The following is a 21,699-nucleotide window of genomic DNA, read 5'->3' on the forward strand; positions in this document are numbered from 1 at the left end:
CGCCGCGCGGGCGCGCTCCCCCGCCCACGGCCCGCGGCCGGCTCTGATTGGCCGAGGGGCGGTGTGCGCGCCGGGGCCCGCGCGCCAGTGGCTGAGGACGGACGGCGGAAGGGGCGGGGCCAGCGCTCGTGGCGCGGCTGGGAGCGGGGCCGCGGGGCCGTAGAGGTGAGGGGTAAGGGGACGGGATTAAGGGTAAAGGATAAACGATGCGAGAGCGCGGCCGGCATTAACCCTTGGGGCACTAACCTGTGGGAGCTATCGGCCTGAGCCAGGGCTGAGCCCGCTGCACGGGAGGAGGCGGCAGTGAGGTGTTGTGGCGTCCTGCTTGTCCTGGCAGCCTTTATCCCTTCCTCCATCCATCCCACTCCATCCTGCATCCACCGAGCAAGGGCTTCCCTGCCTGCCCATCCATCCGTCCATCTCTCCCGTCCCCTCCTGCAGCCCTACCGAGTAGGTGCCTCCGGCCTGGCCTGCTCTCAGCTGGCGTGTGGCTAAGGAATTATGAGAATATTCCACTGTATATGTTCGCTATATATATTTATATACGTGTTCACTATAATATTTACTCTATATGCGTGTGAATATTCCCACACTGGAGTATGTGGCCCAGGGATGTGGTGGAATTGCTGTCCCTGGAGCTGATTAAGAGGCATCTGGATCTGGCCCTAGGTGATGGGGAAGTGTTTTCCTCACACATAATTTTTAATATATATTTCCCTCTCTACTTTTAGGCACAGGGAAGATCTCTATTATGGTGGAATCAGCTGATAGTGAGGAACTGCTGAATTTATTTCCTTTCACCTTCCATTGAACTTTGTTTCGATCTGTGTAATAAATAGTTAGAATGCAATAACAGAAAATATCACGTTTCTTGAATTTAGTATTGTTAACATATGACGAAAACTGTTGTTCAAAAAATCAGCCAGTAAATAGCCAATAAATACAATTCTATGATAATTTAACTGATGAGCTATTCAAAATCGATTCCCTTTCTCTAAACCAAACCACGTTTTCACTTCCCCTTGACAGACCCTGTAGGTATCATGGTGGCTGCCTTTCTAAGGGACACAGTATAATGTGTTCAGGCTTTTCTGTAAAATAATCTTTGAAGAGATCAAAAATGATAATGGACACTTGGTGAGTGACTGGTCTATGTTAGAGCATTCCTCTTGCAGGAGATATATGACTTGGTTAAAATTCATTTGGATTCATTTAGAAGCCTGTTGGGCTGTGCCATTGGGAATTGGTTGTGAGTTTGTGTTGATCCATTTTGCAGAAGAGAAAAAGCCGTTGTCATCTAGTGGGGCTTCTTAATGTAAGGAAATTAAATTAACCAGTACTTAAACTGTTACATTAAGAGCTCTGGTAATGAAGAATCTCTTGCAGAAAATTTATTCTATGTTGAGAAGGTTTACTTATAAAATATGTTTTAAAATGTATGTATTTAAATTTCTTTTCAGTGACAATTGCTTGGTTAAATAAGATCTCCTAAAGATAATGTTCTTGAATCTCCAAAGATGACAGCTGTTGCAGGTAAATCATAATTAATATTCCATATGTTCATATTGCTATCTCTTAGCTAACAAGACACAATCACCTGATGTTACTGATTGTTATTTGTATGAATTTAATGTATACAGAAAAGAGTTTGTGGAGCCTGTGCTATTATACTTAAGATTTGGAGTAAAAAATTCTTTTACTAGGTAACTTTATTTCTTAGGTAAAACTAAACCAAAATGCCCCATCCCTGGAAGTGTTCAAGGCATGGTTGGAGGGTGCTCTGAGCAACCTGGTCCAGTGGCAGGGGAGCTGGAATGAGATGAGCTTTAAGGTCCCTTCCATCCCAAGCTACTGTATGATGAAAATCAAGTTTGTCAAAGAAACTGCTTGGTTTTCAATATTTTAAGAATGTGCTTCGTAGTTTAAGACACTCTTTTCTATTGAGTAGCAGTGGGTATTTAGGATGTCAAGTGTCACCATTTTGTGCTATTTGTAAATGAAGATTTTTTTCCATATCACACATTTTTGTTTCCATAACCATATTATCATATCTGCTGTGCATGGGCCAAAATCTCTTGGGCTTTTTGGGTGTGGGGGGAGGAAGTAATTTCTTCTTATGCTTTTCTGACCTGGCTCTGGAATAGTGACAGATGCAGGTGTATGTGTTAATTATTCTTTTAAACTCCAGAGATTGGATTTTGAAACACAATCAGCAATTCACATACATGCATATTGGGATGATAAGAGACAAATTCCTGCCAAAGATCCACTTGTGTAAGCCAAGCTTTTGGGGAGCATTTGCTTCACTTCTTTCACATGTGAAGGATGGCTTGTGTTTGTAAAAGCATTTTTCCTCTATATCCAAACCTTGTTCAGCAGATCCTCTTGTTCTGTGTAGGAGGGAGATCTCGGTGCATGCATTAGCTTTTTGCTAATGTTCCAGAAGAATTTAACTTGCTGTTAATGTTGCTTTTCACATGCTAATAAATGCTTTCTGTTAACAACTTGATCATGCTTGCATTGGGATTGGCTGGAGTATAGTTAATAGAGTCAAAACTGGCTACATGAAACTGGCTACTGTGCCTTCTCATTGCTTTTCCCTGCAGAGCTAGAGGAGATGCTAGTGTCAATTGAGAATGAGCTGCAAGCAGTGGAGATGCAGATACAGGAACTTATGAATAAGCAGCAGGAGCTCCTTCAAAAGAAGATGAGAGTAAAGGATCTGATAAAACAGTCCTCAGGAGACTTGGAGGCAGGTGGAAGTAAAGACACTGAAGCCTCAGCTGAGGAATGGAACAAAATAGGTTTGCAGAGTCAAATTCTAATCTTTTAACAGAAAAGTGAACTAATTCAGTAGGGGAAGATGCTATTATACAGAGTTTTGTTTGGATAATGATATTGTCCTATTTAATTTTCATCATCTGGCTGACATGCCAGGGTAATGTTTGTACTTGTCTCATTGCACATTCCTAAACACTAATCTTGAGTTGTACTGTTATCTGTTCTGTCAGAATGGCCTGTTATAAATACTTTAATTCTTTGCTTATTGCAAAATCACAATTTAATCTGATTTGCTCTTAGAATTTCAGAGTAAATTTTTATTGCCATACTTGTATACTAAATGCTTAAATTATATTGCAATATTTATCCTTGTTTGTGCTCTAAAACAAATTGCTCTGGAGACTTTTCTTGGTTTCAGAGAACCTTGGATTTTAACTGTGCTCTTTGTAAATTTCTTTGCAATGTCACCTCAAGTCCCAAAGTTAATTCTTGCCTTGTATGTGGTGTAACCTGGAGCTCCCACAGTTTTTCTGTTTTAATAGTACCAAAAGTATGCATCAGGAAGCGTAATTTAAGTTTTTACAGTGTAACATGTTTTAAAAATGCAGTCTTTAGCTCTTTTTTAAGCATGTTTGTGTATTGATTTTGGGGAAGATTAAACAACTTTTCCCCTTCCTTTTTTTTCCTAATAAATGCTTGCTATTGATGGAATATATGGAAAAATTGTTTTCCTACTTCTTTATACTATTTGTAATTGCTGCATTTGTATGAGGGAAGCATTTGAATAAGTATTGTAGGGCTCAGTGTCTGGTTTTATTTATTTTTCAGGGTGGATTTCTAATTGCTAGTTATTTTGGACTAATGAGTTAACATGATCATTAGCACTCCAAAGTTCATCTGTTTTGAGTTTTTCACATTAGTTCACATCCATATACAATGAGAGCTTTGGTGTGGACGTGAATTGTGTTTACAATTTGAGATTTCAAAGGTCCACCCTGGAAAATGGTTTATCCAGACTCAGGTCGTGTGGAGCTTTTCCTGTGGCTTTATGAAGCTATAAACATGTTCCCAGATCTAAAACTGTGTCACTGCCAGATTTACTTATTGAATATGTAAATTACCCCTCCTTATATTTTAATTTGCTTATGAAATGCTTTTGTTGAGTTGGTTTTTTCCCTTTACAGATTTTCCGTGGTATGAGAAGCTAAAAACTGCGCTGCAGAGCAAATTTAAACTCTATAAGTTTAGATCACTGCAACTTGAGACAGTAAATGCTGCAATGGCAGGAAAGGATATATTTCTTGTCATGCCTACAGGTGGTGGGAAGAGCCTTTGTTACCAGTTACCAGCTGTCTGTTCTGATGGTATGTTAGGGGGAAAAAAAAGGACGTAATATAAAGAAGTAGATTAACTTCTCCCTTTTATAATTATTTGGAGAATGAACATTACTTGGTGTGTTTTTTGTTTGGTTGATTTGGTTTCGTTTGGCTGGGTTTTTTTTTTTTAATAACTCATCCAATTGCATGGAAGTTTACTTATTTACAAAGGCCAAATTTGCCACTACCTGCCATTGCTTAATTTTATGGTAAATCACCACCTCATGACAGCATGAGAGACATAATCCAACTTGTTTTGTTTTGTATGTTTTTATACTGTGTTGCAGGTCAGTCTGTAGTCTAGACCCTAAGAGGAGATGCATGTCATGGGCATTAAATAAGAATTATCCCTGTGTGATCTATGAGGGGAATCCATTGCTGTGTATGAAGCTTAAGCTTACAATTGGCAGTTTCTTCAGAACAGGGCTGATGCATCAGGAAAAAGAATTAGATGTGGTATTTGTGACATCTGAACTGCTCAGTTTGCACAATGATTGATTGTTACAGGTTTCACACTGGTGATATGTCCTTTGATATCTCTCATGGAAGATCAGCTCATGGTTTTGGAACAGCTTGGTATCTCTGCAACCTTATTAAATGCCTCAAGCAGCAAGGTGTGTTTAAGTTCATGTGTTTTGTGGTGTATGTGCTGGTGTTTCCCCTCTGTGTAGTTACTTGCGAATGTTGAATGGATGAGACAGATTTATCAGCTAATGGTGTTCTAGCAACAATATCTGTCCAGGAGGGTGCTATGATATGGGTATGGTGGTTAAGTGTTGTGTTCGTGTTTTAGTGACAACACCACATAGTAAGCAACACCATCCGTGGAATAAATAGATTTCTTGGGGCTTTTTAGAGGATGTGAAGTAACTTCGGCTGTGTGTTGTAGATTTTTACTCAGTTTCTAGACTTGGAGTAGATGATTTTTGTCCACTACTAACTACCATGTTGAGCAGTGCAGGCTTTTACAATACAATTATTTATTTCTTACTATAAGGTGGTGAGCTGTTTGATCCAGAGACCAAAAAGCAACTTATTTCCTAGTCTCTTACTAGACAATTGCTTTTTTACAGTTATTTTCCTAACTAGCAGGAGGCTGTGATCATTAATTTGCACACGACACTGGCTTTGGTAAGTCAGTGGCTTGATGCAATGTGCCAAACTCGAAGCCCACTTTGATGCAGAGCATTCTGAAAACTCACTAATAAAAATCACTGTTGTGTGCAAGGAATTATTTTACACTTGTAGTATCACAGACATGTTTGGTACATCATAGTTTATTGATACCACACAATGAAGCAAAGACACATATTCAGTACTTTGGTTCTTCAAAGTTCCATCATGGATTTTCTAAGTATTAAAATGACCATTTTATATATAGTGATCTTCTACAAAGGCCTGTAGTGGTCAATACCATGGACCACTTTATCTCTGCTAATTACACCTTATGAATTGCTAATCGCCTCTTAAGAACCTTAGCACTAAATGCTAAGTGTGTTGTCTCAGTTTGTTATTCCCTGCTGTCTTGCTCTGTTTTGCGCAGGAACATGTGAAGTGGGTCCACATGGAAATGCTGAAGAGGAATTCACAACTGAAGCTCATTTATGTGACCCCTGAGAAGATTGCAAAGAGCAAAATGTTCATGTCCAAGCTGGAGAAAGCTTATCAGGCTGGGTGCCTGACTCGCATTGCTGTGGATGAGGTGCATTGCTGCAGTCAGTGGGGCCACGACTTCAGGCCTGGTATGCTCCTTAGAGATCTCCTTTGCAGGGCTGTTCAGGCATCAGCGAATAATGAGTTGGGCCTCAAATAAGGCTAGCTGCTTCCTTCACATGTTAAGTGAATTCCTAATGTGTTACAAGTACCTGTGTTAGCTCAAGGACTTTAATTCACAAATTGTCCAGGAGCAAAATGTCCTAAGTTCATGCAAATGATGATTTCAACATAGATTTTGTTGTCAGTATTCTGAAAAATACCTTATTCAGCTTACTTTAATTGGAGCTTCATAGAATCAAAGATTTTGGTTGGCATCTTTAATATGGACAATAATTACCTTTAATCTACTGCTACGTGAAAGTGTCATTCTGTATACCAGTCCATGGCACTTCTTGATGAAAGAAGTAAGCATTTTATAAATTCATGAGATATATTTTAATAATCTCTAAAGCAAGTGGAAACAAATGCCTTTTGCTTACAGGGAAAGGAAGTGTGCTTCAGTACTTTTCCTATCTTGCAGATTGTAGAATATTGTTGGTTATTTTTCTTTGTCTTTGAAGGAAAACCTGATTTGAAGCAATATTAACTGTAAGGTCACTCTTAGCCATTTTGCTAAAAAGTAATGCCTGAGCCAAGAGACAGGCTAGTTCAATAGGCAGTGTGGAATTTGGATGTGTACCTCTGGCTGCATTTCAAAGGCAGCAGGTGTTCGTTAGTACAGAATCTTTAAAATTTTTTATTATTAAGTCTGGTCTATGTATCCAAATTCTACGTTGCTTGTTTATTAGAAAAGCTCTGTTTACTCAAAAGCTGTTTGTAAAAACAACTGCAAAATAACCTGAATGTTGGTTATGCCACACATACTTTGCTAACTTTTTAAGAATTTCTATGTGTGTACATTCTTGCCTTCTGAATTGTGGATGATAATTGCAGCCTTTCAGTACCTGGAGGGATCCTAAAAGAAAATGGGGGCAGGACTTGTTTGCAAGAGCCTGGAGTGACAGACCAAAGGGGAACGGCTTCAAACTGAGAGTAGGTTTAGATTGGGTATTAGGAAGGACTGTGAGGGTGGTGAGGCACTGGCACAGGCTGCCCAAAGAAGTTATGGATGCCTTATTGCTGGAGGTGTTCAAGGCCAGTTTGGATGGCTCTCTGAGCAACCTGGATAGTGAAAGGTGTCCCTGCCCATGGCAGGGGGTTGGAACAAGATGGTCTTTAAGGTGTCTTCCAGCCCAAATGATTCTGTGATTGATTCTCTAAAATAAAGGTAGAAGACATCTCTTTTGATAAGTGCAACCTGCTTGTTACTTCCTTTGGATGTATAAGTTAGTTAGTTCTGTGGTAGATTAGCAGTAATAACGTTTATTGCAGTATTACCCCATTAAATACTGTCTACATGAATGTCTTTTTAAGTTCACATTTGTAGTATGAAAAATCTTTTTCTTTCCCCTTTTCGTTTTCTTGCTTAAGACTACAAGTCTCTTGGTATCCTGAAAAGACAGTTTCCCAATATTCCCTTGATTGGATTGACAGCAACAGCTACCAATCATGTTTTAAAGGATGCTCAAAAGATTTTACATGTTCAGAAGTGCATTACCTTTACTGCTTCCTTCAATCGACCCAACCTTTACTATGAGGTAGGTCTTGTTACCTGGTTTTCTGGCTGCAGTGCTGTTGTGCTGTCTCCTGCAGGGAAAGAGGCAGGCAGTGGGCTCAGGCTGCTTCAACCTGTTGGAAAATACGTCTTATGATAGTAAAAAGGTTATGAATTAGTCTGTTGTGCTGTATTTTCACTTTGACCCCAGGTTTGTTTATTGTTCTTGGTAGGAAAAGTTTGCAGGTTTGTTTTGGGGTTTATTTTACAATGAACTTTTGAGTTGTAATCTGACTGTTCATAAGAATATAGTCTTTTTTTAAATGGCGGAATAGTTGTGTTTATTATACTGCAAAAACTAAAATGAGGTTGTTCGGCACACTGTTTGCCCACTTGAACTCTGACATGCACATAATATATTTTTGAGGTTCGGCATAAGCCTTCAAATAACGAAGATTTCATTGAGGATATAGTTAAGACCATTAATGGAAGATACAAAGGACTGTCAGGTAAAAAGTGTCAAAAAAGACACGTTATCTTTCATAACTTCAGCATTGCAAGGATGTTGGGATGTTTTCAAATTATCTTGAAGCACATAGAGAAATTCTGCCTTCACCATACATTAAACATCCAGCATTTCAATAAATGAAATTTTTAAAGATCCATACCTTGAATAATTTCTATCTTCATTCATTAGTGTTTAAATATCTTTGCTGTTTACTTATACCTTCTGAAGTATTGAACTGGAATGATGTTTAAAGAGCAATGTTTACATAGATAATAATAGGAAGTTTTAAGATTGTAAAAGCAAGGCTCAGAAAAGGTGACCTCTGTGTTCTTAAATCACACATTATTACCATCTGTGTGTCAAGATATTTGTTATCTTTAACATGTTTTTTCATATTTGATTATAAGAGTCACCTGTTACTCAGTGCCCAGAATGGGTGTTATGGGGTGAATTGCAGATAAAAGCAGAACTGTAAAAGTTGGACTTGTGTAATGAATAAATTCTGTAGTGAAAATAAAGAGGAGAGACATCTTGCCAAGGCAGCAGAACCCAGATTTCCAGAGCAGCAGTCTGTCCCTATCTGCTTGGAGCTCTGGTTGTGAGGAGCAGCTCCCTGAGCATAAACTGTGCTAAGGTGATCACAGATCACGTGGCTTTGTGCATAATCCCTCACTTAGCCCAGCCTGACTAATGACAAAAAGCAGATTTAACTGGAACCTCAGATGAGATGTCACAGCTGTCATAATGCATAGCACCTCTTTAAAGATGCTTTAATAAGCACTTGAATATTTATAGAATGCTTCCATTAGTCTATAGATTGGCACCTGTATTTCCTCTTTAGCCTTCATGTCCAGGCTGATAATTGAAGTTTTCTTCATGAATACTGTAGTGGTTTGAAAGCAAAACCAGTGAGAGGCTCCAAATCATAAATATAATTTAATAGGAAAAAAGAGAAAAATGAAATACATGCAATAGTACAAAAGGAAAAAAAAAAAACAAACAAAAAACACCACTGACAGAGTCAGAATACAACCTGACAGCCCACTAGTTAGGGTGGTGGTAGCAGTGCAGATGAAGTGGTCTTGTTGAAGTAGTGATCCCATAGAAAAGTCTGGTAGCTCTTGTCCTCTGGAAACCAGTGGGTAAGGGCTACTTGTTCTGTTCCAAACCCCAGATTATATCCAGATGGGGATGCTTGCCTCCTCCTGCAGGGTGGACGATCTCACGTTGAGATGATGTAATTTTATCAGTCATGCAATGGCAATCCATGGCCTATTAACAGAAGATATCTTCCTGGAGGAAGGATGGGTTGTGGAAAAGATAAAGAGCACTGCCCCACCTGGTTTTAACAGCTGGTCCATTAACAGAAGATATCCCCCCACCCGAGATAAAGATTCGCTGCCTTCTGCCCCCCCCCCCCCCCCGGTTTAAACAGATGGTGATAGAATACATACTTTTGATCACTTCCTGTGTTGTAACCCAAGCCAAATACCAATACTATGGACTAAATAGACACAAAAACTGTATAATAAAGACTGTATAATGCTTTTTCATTATTTATTTTATGAGCTAATAAAACTTTCACAATTGTTTTTATGTATTGGGGATTGTTTGGTCTTTTTAAGGCATTATGATGAGGCTTCTTTCACTTTTGTGCAGGAATTGTTTACTGCTTTTCTCAGAAGGATTCTGAGCAAGTTACTGTGAATTTGCAGAAACTGGGAATCAAGGCAGGGACTTACCATGCAAACATGGATGCTAAATATAAAGCCAAAGTTCATAAAGGATGGGCAACAAATCAAATTCAGGTTAAGTAAATACTTAACGTGGATTTATATCTTATTTAAACAAATTGAAGTTTGGTATCTTGATGATTTCTTAATATTTTTCTTTTTCCCAGGTTATAGTGGCAACTGTTGCTTTTGGCATGGGAATTGATAAACCTGATGTGAGGTTTGTAATTCATCACTCTATGAGCAAGTCCATGGAAAACTACTACCAAGAGAGTGGACGTGCAGGTATTGTAGGAAGTGCCCTTTACATCCATTAAACCAATAAAACTGTCCTTCAACTTCCCAGGCATTTGTGCAGAGTCTCTTGCCTTTGAGACAGTTTACAAAGGGTATAATGAAACTGCCTCTGTAAAGAGGCTTTAAATATAAACTACATTCATGACCAGGCCTCTACTGCAGTATAACAAAGAATAATGGTATTTAGACCTCCACTCAGCATTTTTTTAAATACTTGATTTTCTATCAAATCTGTGGTTTACCAGAATAACATGATGGATTTGATACAATTTTTTTTTATTTTTTATTTTGTATAGCACCTGGGATGTGTGATTTGCTCAGATTGTCTTTAGATGGTGTTTAATCACTATGAATTTCAGAAATACAAGTAGGATGGGGAGTCTGGAGCAGGGAATTACAATTGTTCAATGTTTAGTGGCACTAAATACCTGTTATGCCTAAAATCCATCCCTGAAACCATTTTGCAGTGTTCTGGGTTTTTTTGATCTTGTTCATCTCATTACATTTTTAAAGGCAGATTTGAGACTGTGGAGAAAAGCTCGTCAAGGAACTTGAAGGGAGATTGGTTGAGATTGTAATTATCTGTTCATTTTAATGCATTGCAGGTAGAGATGACCAAAAAGCTGACTGCATTTTGTATTATGGGTTTGGAGATATATTCAGAATCAGCTCTATGGTGGTGATGGAAAATGTTGGCCAAGAGAAACTGTATGATATGGTATCTTATTGCCAAAATATGAACAAGTAAGTTAATGTGGTGGCTTGGTTGCTTAGTTTTTAAATGGGCTCATTTTGTTGAAGTTTTTAGGGGGCATTAAAAAAAAAAAGAAAAAAGAAAAGAAAAAGCCTGAAACAAAACCAAAATGAGCCCATCACCAACAAAATTGCCCACAAAACCAGGAAAAAGCTTGCCAGCTTCAGGATACAATTCTGGAAATGGTTATGTTGAGGTGAAGTATCTGTGAACAAACACTATTTGGATTTCAAATCCCAGTCAGAGGCAGTACTGGAGTTCTGTGGTTTTGACTCTAAGATACAGTGTTAATGGCCACGTAGGAATCCACACATGTTTACTGCTTCATTTGTTTGCTGTTTCACTGAGATATTTGGAATACTTAATGGAAAATGTGTATCTCTGTTGTGGACAGCTGGTGCACCCAGTAAAGCCTTTTTTGGCCTCAGTGTAACAATGAGCTCATATTCATCCATTTTTCTCTTGAAACTGCAGATTATGCTCTTCTTTAACCAAACTGTTCCTCCACCAGTGTTTAATCATTATCCATATTGGCATAGGTGATAGGGAATACTGGTGTTGTGGTATTTGTTCTCTGATTTTTCCTGTGATAATTCTTTATGCGTGTTTTGCGATCTGAGCTGTCCCTAGGGATTTTTTTCACCATTTTAATGATGTATAACGCAGGTATTATATATTCACATGGGTTCTATGGGTTCCCCTCTCTGCTCCTCAGGTGTCGCCGAGTACTCATAGCCCACCACTTCGATGAAGTGTGGGATTCTGCAAACTGCAATAGAATGTGTGATAACTGCTGTAGAGAGAAAGGTAGGTAAAGGACAGACAACAATGGAAAAGTTGATTTAAATAAATACTTGGTATAGAAAAACTGTAAGCAAATTTTGTGACCTGTGCTTGTGTTACTATTTTCAAGGTGCAGATTTTGTTAGTATTATCAGGTTTTGGTGGTCTACTGTTGCCAATTTCAGGGTGTTTAGCAGGATACTTCCTCGTTTGGCTTTATGCTGAGGTTGGACACTTCGGTATTTTTCAGGCTCAGCTGTTCACCTGTTCCCAAAGGGAAGCTGGGGCAAGGGGGAGATTGGCTTACCTTTTTTTAAAAGGATTCTGGTATACATTAGGTTTTCTTTCAGGATTTGCTTGTGTGTGAAAGCTTTATTGAGGAGGAGCCCTTGCAAGCCAGGCTGTTCACACTTAGGCTCTGAGAAGGTACAGTTTGAACGTCCTCTCACAATTTGTATGGAAAAATCCCTGAGGATTTCAGTGCTGCACGCTCATGAGATGTTCCTGTGTCAGAACTGCATGTGACAGGTGTGCAGAACAGCTGAGCACTCATAATTCCAGATTTTGCTGTGTTTTTTGGTACCCACCAGAAATCTGAAAGACTCAGAAGATGAACGAAGCATCTGTTGTTGCACTTAAAAAGTGAGTGTTGTGACTTAAACGTCGGAAACCCCACAGAAAGCAAGAACACTCTGAAAGGAGAGCTGAGAGAAAGTTGGTCTTGGGCATCTCTAAAGGATGCACAAAATCACCTTAAATCTCACTGAGGACCACCTAGGTGAATTCTTGTAATATGTGGAAAATACCATCTCCTCATGTCACATATCTGTTGTAAAAAGTATTTGGATAATATAGTGATCAACACTTGAAAAAACTGAGGAACAGTTCAAACCTATTCTCATAACTAGACTTTATTGCCCTTATTATCCCTGTTGGGGTGTAAAGTAGACAAACCAAAATTCAACTTTTTTTCATTTTACAGTTTTATTTTATACTAAAAGTCTTTTGTGAAGTCTTGCAAGTAACAAAGTCTTGTTATCTCCTAATTAGAAATGGGGCTTAGGTGCAATGTACACTGGAATCAGAGGTTGGAAAGAGTAGGGAGCTGGTTTGTCCCCAAGGCTTGCAGGAGCCATGTGATGAAATAAAGGTGAAATATATCTGTTTACTGCTTTTTCATCTCCAGGGCATTTTGATACTTAAGCAAGCTCTAAGGAAACTTAGCAGTAGTACTTGTTTTTCAGTACTTAATCCTTAGTCAGTTGGGGTAATTCTGTGCCATGATATGATCATGGAGAAGGAAGATGATCATTATGTATTACATTGATGTGTTGGTGCTCAGAATTGTTACAGATAATGAAGCTAATTATTGTAATGTAATTACTGCTTTTTATTGTTTGTATCATTTCATCCATAACTGTCTTGAGAGAAGAAATGTCTCACTTACAGGCTTCACCTCCTCTGTGCTCTCTAACCTTCTCATAATAAACACTATGGGTGATGTAAAGGAATCCAGTTCTAGAGTAACATGCTAACTACCTTTACAAATTTTATGCTTTGAAATAATTTCTGGTTTGTATATCAAATACGAATACAAATGTTTATCAGATGGGAGTTGCAATAATAAAGGAGAAAAATATGTAAGTATAAATATATCCTGATTTGACAGAAGGAAAGTTACTGCTTTTTTTTTAAAGTTAATTTAAAAGCAAAACAAAAAAAAGCCTTGCTATTATATAGCACAAAGGTACGTATTTACAGCTACATATAACTACAAAGAGCTTTCTATTTAAATGTTCCTTCACTTTTGCTTGCAGCATGTGAGAAGATGGATATAACAGGATACTGTAGGGATCTAATAAAGATCATTGAGCAAGCTGGCAGCATGAATGAGAAACTCACCCCACTGAAATTAATCGACGCCTGGTCTGGGAAAGGTGTGTCCAAATTCAGGGTGCCTGAAGTTACTCCACCCAAGCACCCCCGAAAGGAGATGGAGAGAATTATTGCCCATTTACTGCTGCAGCAGTATCTGATGTAAGATAACTATTTTTTCTTGGTTTGGTTTTTTACCATTTGGTAGTAATTTTTCTTTGCTCTATTACTTTTGTGTAACATTAATGGATACATTCTTTAGTCTTGTTTTTATTTCAGATTAATTTAATGTATTCTTGAAAACCCTTCAGATATTGCAATATTTCCATTTCAAAAGTTGGAGGAACAGCTGAAATACTGTTTCTTGTTGCATCTTGTGTAATTTAAAAAAGCTGGGTTCTTCTGTATTTTGATAGAATGTTTAAATCTGCAGCAGGATTCATTTTGGAGAAGTCTGCAGTTCATACAGATCTCATTTGCATTCCATGGATAAGGAAAGCAAATGGTGTTGCCCACACGATGTCTAAGTCAGAAAAGACTGTCTAATGTAGAAAGTGGTATTCAGAAATTTTAAAGCATAGTGAAACTAACAACAGTGCTCCCTATGTAAGCTGTGTGTTGTGTGTTTAGTCTTCTCATATAATTTTATAAGTACAATATCTACAAATATCTAATTCCTTTATTTTGTCTTAATTTTTCTTTGCATCTCTCCACAGCTTTTTTTTTAATATTAAGAGGGTGAGCAGATGATATATTACATCCTTTTGCCTCATTTTCCTTCATGTGTTTCAAGAGATTGACAAGTGTGTGTCTGAGTGTTTTTGTGTGTGTAAAGGTCCACAAACTGAATTATGTTAAGTGTTGATCAGAGTAGCTCTAAGTCACCTGACTGGCTACTTGATAAAGCCGAAGCTGCTATTTGGAACATCCATTAGAAGGGTTAATATGTACCTGTCTGTATGGAAAGAGTAGTCGAGATTGAAGCAGGCTGCCCAGGGAAGTGGTGGAGTCACCATCCCTGGGAGTGTTCACAAAACACGTGGATATGGCACTTGAAGGACATGGTGGTGCTGGGTTGATGGTTGATGATTTGATAATCTTGGAGGTCTTTTCTAACCTTAATGATTCTATAATTTTTCCCCCTGCATAGTCTGTCCCCTGCTCCAATCTTCCCTTGTAACAGTAATTTAATTCATGCAGGGAGGATTTCAGCTTCACAGCCTTTGCTACAATATCCTACCTGAAGGTGGGACCAAAAGCCTGGCTGCTGAAAAACGAGGGACACGTCATCACCATAGAAGGGATAACAAACAGGAAAAGTGTTTTCAAGGTATTTAGATCTGTTCTGATTTGCCATACAGACATCTTCTCCATTAGAGCTTAATGTAATTGTTTAGTATCTGCTGAAAACATGTTTTGTAGTAATGCAGTCAAACTCATAAATATCTTCTCTCTTGTGTGGGATACAGGCCAAACCATCTCAATCTTCAGATTCAAAAGGAAGCAGAGAAAATGCCCAGAATGGATCAAAGACTGTCCAAGATTCAGTGATGAAGAAATCACAGGAACATAAACGGCCCAGCTGTGGTCCTAACTTAAAAGCAAAAAAGCCTAAGCTTCAGGCAGGTGGAAATGACCAACCAGTAGTTATTGACTGAGTGTCTCAGACTACATTTAGGATCTAGTCACAGTTCTGCTGCATGGACAATGCAGTATGTAAATTCAGTTTGTGCTTTAGTAATGGTATTTTTATTTAATAAACACTGAACAGGGAACAAATATTCTTTAAAAACTGTCAAATCTAGAAGCTAGTAGTGAAGGAAAAAATGTTTTCTATCAAAATAATTGGTGCATATCTTAGGGTACAGCAATGATTACAAAACCTATATAATGACCATGCTGCCTTTTTAACTCTTTTGGAAGTGTGGTATATAGTAACACTGTGGCAGGTTCATGCAGTCGTGAAAGGACTGCCAGAGATCCAGAGATTTCCAGACTTCCTTCCAGTGGGAGTCTCCACCCACCCACCTGTGAGAGTCCTCTTGAGGTTTCTCTCCTTTGCAGCACAGGACTTAGCGGTCCTTAGCTCTGCCTGAAGACCCTGCTGCCTGCTGTGTAGGTGACTCTCCTCTTCACCAGTGACTTCACTGCAGCCAGGGCACAGCTTCCCCAGGGCACCTGCTGTCACCAGCCCCAGGGAGTGACATCACACAGCCAGAGACTGGGATACTCCAGCATCCTTCCTCTAGAGGCTGGGTCAAAGCTGCTGCTTTGGCAGGGCAAAAGCCTACATGGGCATTGCCATCTCTGCAGTTCTGAACAGGGACATATGTCCTACACCCACTGTGGCATATTTGAGTGAAACACTTTATGTATTATGTGTTTTTATCCCTGAAATATGTCTGTTGCTCTTAAAATTCGACTTCTCTAGGTTGTTATTCAAATAGACATTTATGACTTCTGTGCTTTGGAGAAGTACCTAAATTTAAGTTTACAAACAAGACAACCTACCAGCCGAGGAAAGACTCAACAGCTACTGCTGTCTGAAAGCATTCTCAGGCACATATGCTGAGTGCTAGATTAAATTTTATTTTCTTAGTTTTAACAATTTAGCAGCAAAAGATCAAAAACCCTAATAAACTCAGGTTCTGGGTGGTTGCATTTTGGTTCTTCTCCCTTACACTTATATGTATAACAAATACAAAACTAATATAATTAAGAACATGCTCATCTTTATTTTTCTGACAAATAAAAATTATGACAGTGACTAAAGCCTCTAGTCTTTCACCCACCCTTTAGCTGAGACATTTGCCAAAAATTGAATTTCATTAAAACCAGTCATTCTTCTAAAAAAAAAAAAAAAAAAAAAAAGTGATTTGTCTGGGACAAGTCTCAATATGTACTGCCAACTTTGAATTAAGTGGCGTACAATAAATGGTTCCAAATTAGACCCTAAATAAATAGCAACTCCCAGGCAGCAACTGTAGAACAAAATTCAAAAGCCAGGATGAAACAATTGCTGTCCAGGGCTGGCACTGTGCAGTACAGTGCAACTCTACCCCAACACCTGGACAGCTGAAGGACAAGCAGTCAAAAAGCTGCTCTCAACTGATATCACATCCTGGCTTTCATTGTGCAAAGCTTGTGTTCTGTACTTAACTGAGTAGAAAATACTTTATTTCAGAAGTAAACTTGGTGGGGGGGGAGGGCAGAGAAAGAGTTGAAAAAAAAAAACAAACAGAGTAAGGCCATATATTTGGACCCCACATTGCAGGTAGCAAGAGCTCTGAGCACCCTTTGCCCTAAAACTGTTCTTTGTTCATGTGAGATCTGAGCTAGCTCAATAGAGATTGAACCATTAGCTATCTGGTATCTGTGGCAGTATCCAGTCAGTATTTTGGCAAGATCAACCCATAATCTTAGCAGAGGATTGCGTTTATCCCTCATTTCTGGAAATCCTGAGAAAATAGTTTTCTAAGATATGTTACTTGGTATCAAAGCTTCATACAAAATGGGAATGGGGTATTGTTCAATCAAAATAATCTTCTATATCAATATCTGGATTTAGGAGATTTTCACCATAGGCTGAAAGATCCATTTGATTTAAAATTAAATTTTCAAAGGTTTCTTCCAAGTCTGTTTCACCAATCAGCACAGCTCCCATCATTCGGCCATTCTGCATCACCACTTTCACATACTCATGTCCCTTGGTACATCTCAGTATCAGCTCATGGTCTGAGCCCAAGCCCTGAGCGTTGTACTTTCCCAAAACCACCACCTACCAGAAGGAAAAGGGAAAGGAAAAAGCTCTCATACAAAAATTTTTAGCATTTCTGCTGCTAGCAGTTCTCAGCCTCAAAAGCCATGCAAACAGGGAAATATTTGTCCCTAGGGTCACTCCCCCCACCACTGGCTTGCAAACACACAATGGACTCAAAAATCTTCCCCTTGAAATATCATACCCATTAGTATGAATGGAGAAAATATAAGTTAGAGTTAACTACTATATAAAGAAACCTGTTTTCTCAATATTTAAGCATCTTCCCAGTGTCAGCAAGTGAATATAAGCAAGCAGTATGTGTTACTCAGTGCTTTACAACTATCAGACTGTACTGACCTTGTAATTGAAAAATTTTGTAATGTGAGCAAATAGTTCAAAGCTGAAATCCATATCAATAGATTCTCCTAAAGCATCTGCTGCCATGCACTTTGCTGCATACCATCCCATCTGTCGAGCTTGGGTCCACAGCCTCATCTGAAAGAGAAAATTGGGAAGATTTAAGTCACAAGACTATCACTGTGCCATGACCACTCTCACTGCAGTGAGTACTCAGTTTATACTTTGTGGTTTTAATACTCAGAAGGGCTGGCCAGCTCAGTTTCCAGCCACCTCCATAAAACTTAGTCATCAACCGCCCAGGATTATACACTTCCTTAACCTTTCACTCCCTAGTGTGTGCGCTGGCGTGTGTAATTCCCTGTGGATCACATGCATGCAAGGATGTACCTGGTGCCACACGGGGCTTGGCTCCCATGCCGCTGTGCAGATATCTCCAGCTGCATACACATCTGTCAGCGACGTGTGCATGTGCTTGTCTACCTTCAGTCCTCCATCTTCACCCAGAGCAAACTGAAGGGTTTGCACACATCAGCAATGAAACAAGTCATCAAGTCATTCAACTTCCTCCACCTTAAGCAATCAGCTGTTACTTTATTATTTACCTTGAGAGGCAAAGACCTCCATGCAAGGCACAAAGCATTACTGTTGCAATTATTTCTAAAGCACAGCACAGGTATTTAAAGGACTATTACTGATACTTAGGCAGGGAAGTCAAATTCAGATCACACTGTATTACAGGGACACTGAGTCTTAAGAGATTACTTCATATTTTGCCAAGGCAAGAAAATACCATTGCAAAATCTTAGATCCTGATCTAAGCGTGTAGCATAGGCCTAGAAATATCTCATGGCTCAACATCAGATCTATGTTTCCAGCATTTTCTTCTTTAACCAGAGCACAGTCTTTTACTTCTTAATCAGATGGCACCACTTAACCCAAAATACTCCAACGTTCTGGTTTTGTCTGGGATCATTTTTTAGAAGTCGCTTGTACGTGGCTATTTGTTGGATTTCTGATGAAAACAGTGTTAATAACGCAGGGATGTTTTAGTTGTTGCTGAGCAGACACTGAACACATAAACAAAATTATCTCAAAATTCACATGGCAGTTATGAACTCCGGAATCACCATCCACATTTGGCTGCTGACTCAAGGTGACTTCCCTCAATGTACACAAGCACATTGACAGCCCAGTGTCCCAGATGAAAAGTATCAGAAATAGTTGCTTCCTTTCCAGGAGCAAATATCAAGATTAATAAAGCAAGAATATGGTACAGAACTAACATGGAAATTATTCTACATTTTTGCCACATTAGCCAATTATACACATGCTTTTCTCTCTTTTCATAGGCTTAATATTGCATATATACTGTATACATACGCCTGGGGAACAACATAATAAACCAAAACCACAAATCAAATACACTTGTATCATGTTGGATATCTCAGTATCAACATAACCTGCCTTACTTTGAGATGGTGCACAAGATTTAAATCTTTAGAATCCATGTTCCATGTCAGAATAGAAGCATAAACCAGCTGAAAAAGTTTCTTTCACCTTACTTGAAAAGCTCCAAAAGAAATCAGTATACTTACATTATTGCCATCAAGAAATGGTTCAACATTTGGCACAACTCCAGTTGCACTGACAATGAAATTGCATCCATAAATTTTTCCATTAGTTAATTCCACATATACAGGCCACAGCACTGAAAAACGGGAAAAATTTGTCCCAAGAATGTAACCAATATAAGTTATTTTATTAATTACATCTTATGATAAGATATGAAAGAAAAAAATCTTTGAGGTAACTGAATAGGTAAAGAAAGATTAAAATTAAAAATAAAAAGGAAAAGATTATCAGAGATTACCTCTAACTTTTCTTACCATCACTCAGAACTAGAGAAGAAAATGATTTTGGATCTCAGCTCCAACTCCTAATAATAACTTTCTTCAGAATTTTCCTAAATTAAAGCCCTCATTTGTGGGGGGGTAAATACTGTGTCCTGTGGGATGTTCTCTCAAGTATGCAACTGCAAAATATTATTTTATGTAGAAATTTACAGAGGCACAGAAGTACCTCAAAAGCAAAAAGAACAGCATTGACTTATGCTGAAAGTAACTGATTACAAAAGCAGTCTTTTAAAGATTCATTTTAATTAGGTGGAAATGATAGGCATAATTATTCATAAAGAAAGGGGATACTTTACTTTGAAGGTATACTTCAGTTTTGATGCAAAATGTTGGTGGGGGTTTTTTTCTCCTGTTTTAACTTCACTATTAAAATATTACTTTAATGGATTGTTTTAAGGATGGAATATTCTGCGTACAGGATTTTGGTGACTTTGTGAAAAAAAGAGTCTCTAACGCATAGGATTTTGTAATTTATAAATTTGATTACTGTAAACTGCTAGACCTCAATTTATAGAGATAAAAGATTTATTTTTCAAATCTGTATTTGCTTTAAAACAGCAATACAAACAAAATAATACAAACAAGATCAAACATGCTCTAGCATAGATTTATCTTCAATGTCTTATCACCACTGGCACTCACCCTCATCTGCTTCTGCATTTTTCTCCCCTTTAGGAAAAGTCACAGAAGTCTGCTGCAGTTGTATAAATTCTTGCTGTAAGTGTATTGATTTTACTTCACACAGTATTTCAATATGTACTTTATGAGAAAACTAAAGAATAATTGAAATTATAAACATAATGATTAGTGATCACAATACTGATAATAGCAAGGATATAGTCACCTAAATTGCTACTACTAAACTGGAAAACCCCCACCATATATCCCAGCCCACTAACCGGATTCCCACACTTTCCTCTTTTTGGCACAGATCTAACCTTAGCCAATGGCAATTTACCTGCTTTTTCAGCAGGTATCTGATGTTCCTTGAAAGTTCATAACAATTTGATTTTTCTGGCATGCCAGAAAGCTAAGCTTACAGGGAGTTCAAACCTTATCAGAACAGAATAAAGTAAACTCATATTTTCTGTCTTTCAGGATTGTAAATCCTTTGTTTTTCTATCATTAATTAAATCTTGGTAACAATAGTAAATTTATGTGCTAAACATTGTAAAAAGAAAAAATATTCTGTACCAACAACCCGCATTTCAACCATATTTTGAGCTCAAGCCAGAAGTTGGAAAGTTACCTATTTCTCTAAACTGTTTTATGAATTTGAGCCTTGTTTTATTCTCGACTACACAAAAACAGTTTCACAGCCTTCAACAGCCAAACCACCACTAATTAAGATGGTAAATTTCCTAAACATCCTTTAGCTGGTCTATGCAAAATAGATGCAAATGCCTAACAGCTAAGGAATTCATGGGGAAAAAAAAAAAAAAAAAAAAAGTGAGGATTTTTGCTTTATTGCAAATATGGAACTTTTCACAGTGCTCATGCCCACAACACTCAAATGACAGGAAGGTTACAGCCATACCTCCTTAGTCCCTTTAAGGTGTAAGCCCTCGTGCCAGTCAGGGCCTAAGGCACTGCCCAGCTTGTCAGATGCTTCTGTAGGTCTTCCTTTTTCCTTGCTTCCTGAAGGAAGATGGAGTATATCAGGTTTAGTGTGCATACTGCCTTGTCCTCAGAATTCAGAACAAGGATTCTCAATTAATAGAAAAATACCATCTGGCTGCCAAAGGGTAAGAGGAAAGTGTAATAGCCTTTTTCTTCCTGCCTGATGTCTAGAACCATGCTCTTCTTTTTGTTATGATTTTGGTCATATATATGTTTGTATGATATTTGCTTATGCAGTCCTAGTTAATTGTTGTTTCTGAGACAGTTTCACTCCACCTGTAATAATGTTCAGTGCAGTTTCATCTGCTCCTCCAATATCTTTCTATGTGACAGCTCCTTCCTATATAGTGGCAAGATAGTTCACATCAAAACATTACAGAAAATAGAACAAGTTCTTCAACAGAAGGAATACAGGGAATTAATATAGATTTGACAAAAAGGTAAGCACTTTTTTATAGTTTGCAAGAAACTTTATTATATTCTCTCTACATAAATTCAGATGGGTTTTAAGTTGCTTTTTTACTCTCAGTTTTTGAAAAAGGAAATGTCATTAATGATAACAGTAAGCCTTATTCCAAGCTGCTCAACTGACTGATTTTAAGACTATTTTTAAAATTAAATGCTGCTGC

At 38.3% G+C, this 21,699-nt stretch overlaps 2 protein-coding genes across 7 annotated transcripts in view; one reads left to right on the forward strand and one right to left on the reverse strand.

Annotated features, from left to right (window-relative positions):
- Positions 1 to 89: 89 nt before the first annotated feature.
- On the forward strand, positions 90 to 16,189 carry RECQL (RecQ like helicase). Of its 4 annotated transcripts, XM_056482637.1 has the most exons (15): positions 90 to 165; positions 1,461 to 1,533; positions 2,607 to 2,804; positions 3,966 to 4,145; positions 4,665 to 4,771; positions 5,701 to 5,899; positions 7,344 to 7,510; positions 7,895 to 7,976; positions 9,635 to 9,783; positions 9,876 to 9,993; positions 10,611 to 10,749; positions 11,475 to 11,566; positions 13,360 to 13,579; positions 14,618 to 14,747; positions 14,887 to 16,189. In XM_056482637.1, exons 2-15 carry the CDS (start codon positions 1,518 to 1,520, stop codon positions 15,073 to 15,075), a joined length of 1,986 nt encoding a protein of 661 aa, XP_056338612.1. In that variant the 5' UTR covers positions 90 to 165; positions 1,461 to 1,517; the 3' UTR covers positions 15,076 to 16,189. The 4 variants fall into 4 exon arrangements, with proteins under 4 accessions (XP_056338612.1, XP_056338613.1, XP_056338614.1 ...); XM_056482638.1 differs by lacking the exon at positions 2,607 to 2,804 and having other exon boundaries at positions 94 to 165; XM_056482639.1 differs by lacking the exons at positions 7,895 to 7,976; positions 9,635 to 9,783 and having other exon boundaries at positions 94 to 165.
- Positions 15,987 to 21,699, reverse strand: part of PYROXD1 (pyridine nucleotide-disulphide oxidoreductase domain 1) — a 12,729-nt gene continuing 7,016 nt past the window's right edge. For all 3 annotated transcript variants that reach the window (XM_056482641.1, XM_056482642.1, XM_056482643.1), the window contains 6 exons: positions 20,988 to 21,088; positions 20,093 to 20,222; positions 19,133 to 19,245; positions 17,925 to 18,047; positions 17,535 to 17,672; positions 15,987 to 17,195 (listed from right to left, as the gene is read on the reverse strand). In XM_056482641.1, coding sequence (XP_056338616.1) covers positions 16,947 to 17,195; positions 17,535 to 17,672; positions 17,925 to 18,047; positions 19,133 to 19,245; positions 20,093 to 20,222; positions 20,988 to 21,088 — 854 coding nt within the window. In that variant the 3' untranslated portion in view covers positions 15,987 to 16,946. The remainder of the gene's footprint in view (positions 17,196 to 17,534; positions 17,673 to 17,924; positions 18,048 to 19,132; positions 19,246 to 20,092; positions 20,223 to 20,987; positions 21,089 to 21,699) is intronic.

This window comes from Oenanthe melanoleuca, chromosome 1A (genome assembly GCF_029582105.1).
Source record: "Oenanthe melanoleuca isolate GR-GAL-2019-014 chromosome 1A, OMel1.0, whole genome shotgun sequence".
In the NCBI taxonomy this organism is placed as follows: Eukaryota; Metazoa; Chordata; class Aves; order Passeriformes; family Muscicapidae; genus Oenanthe; species Oenanthe melanoleuca.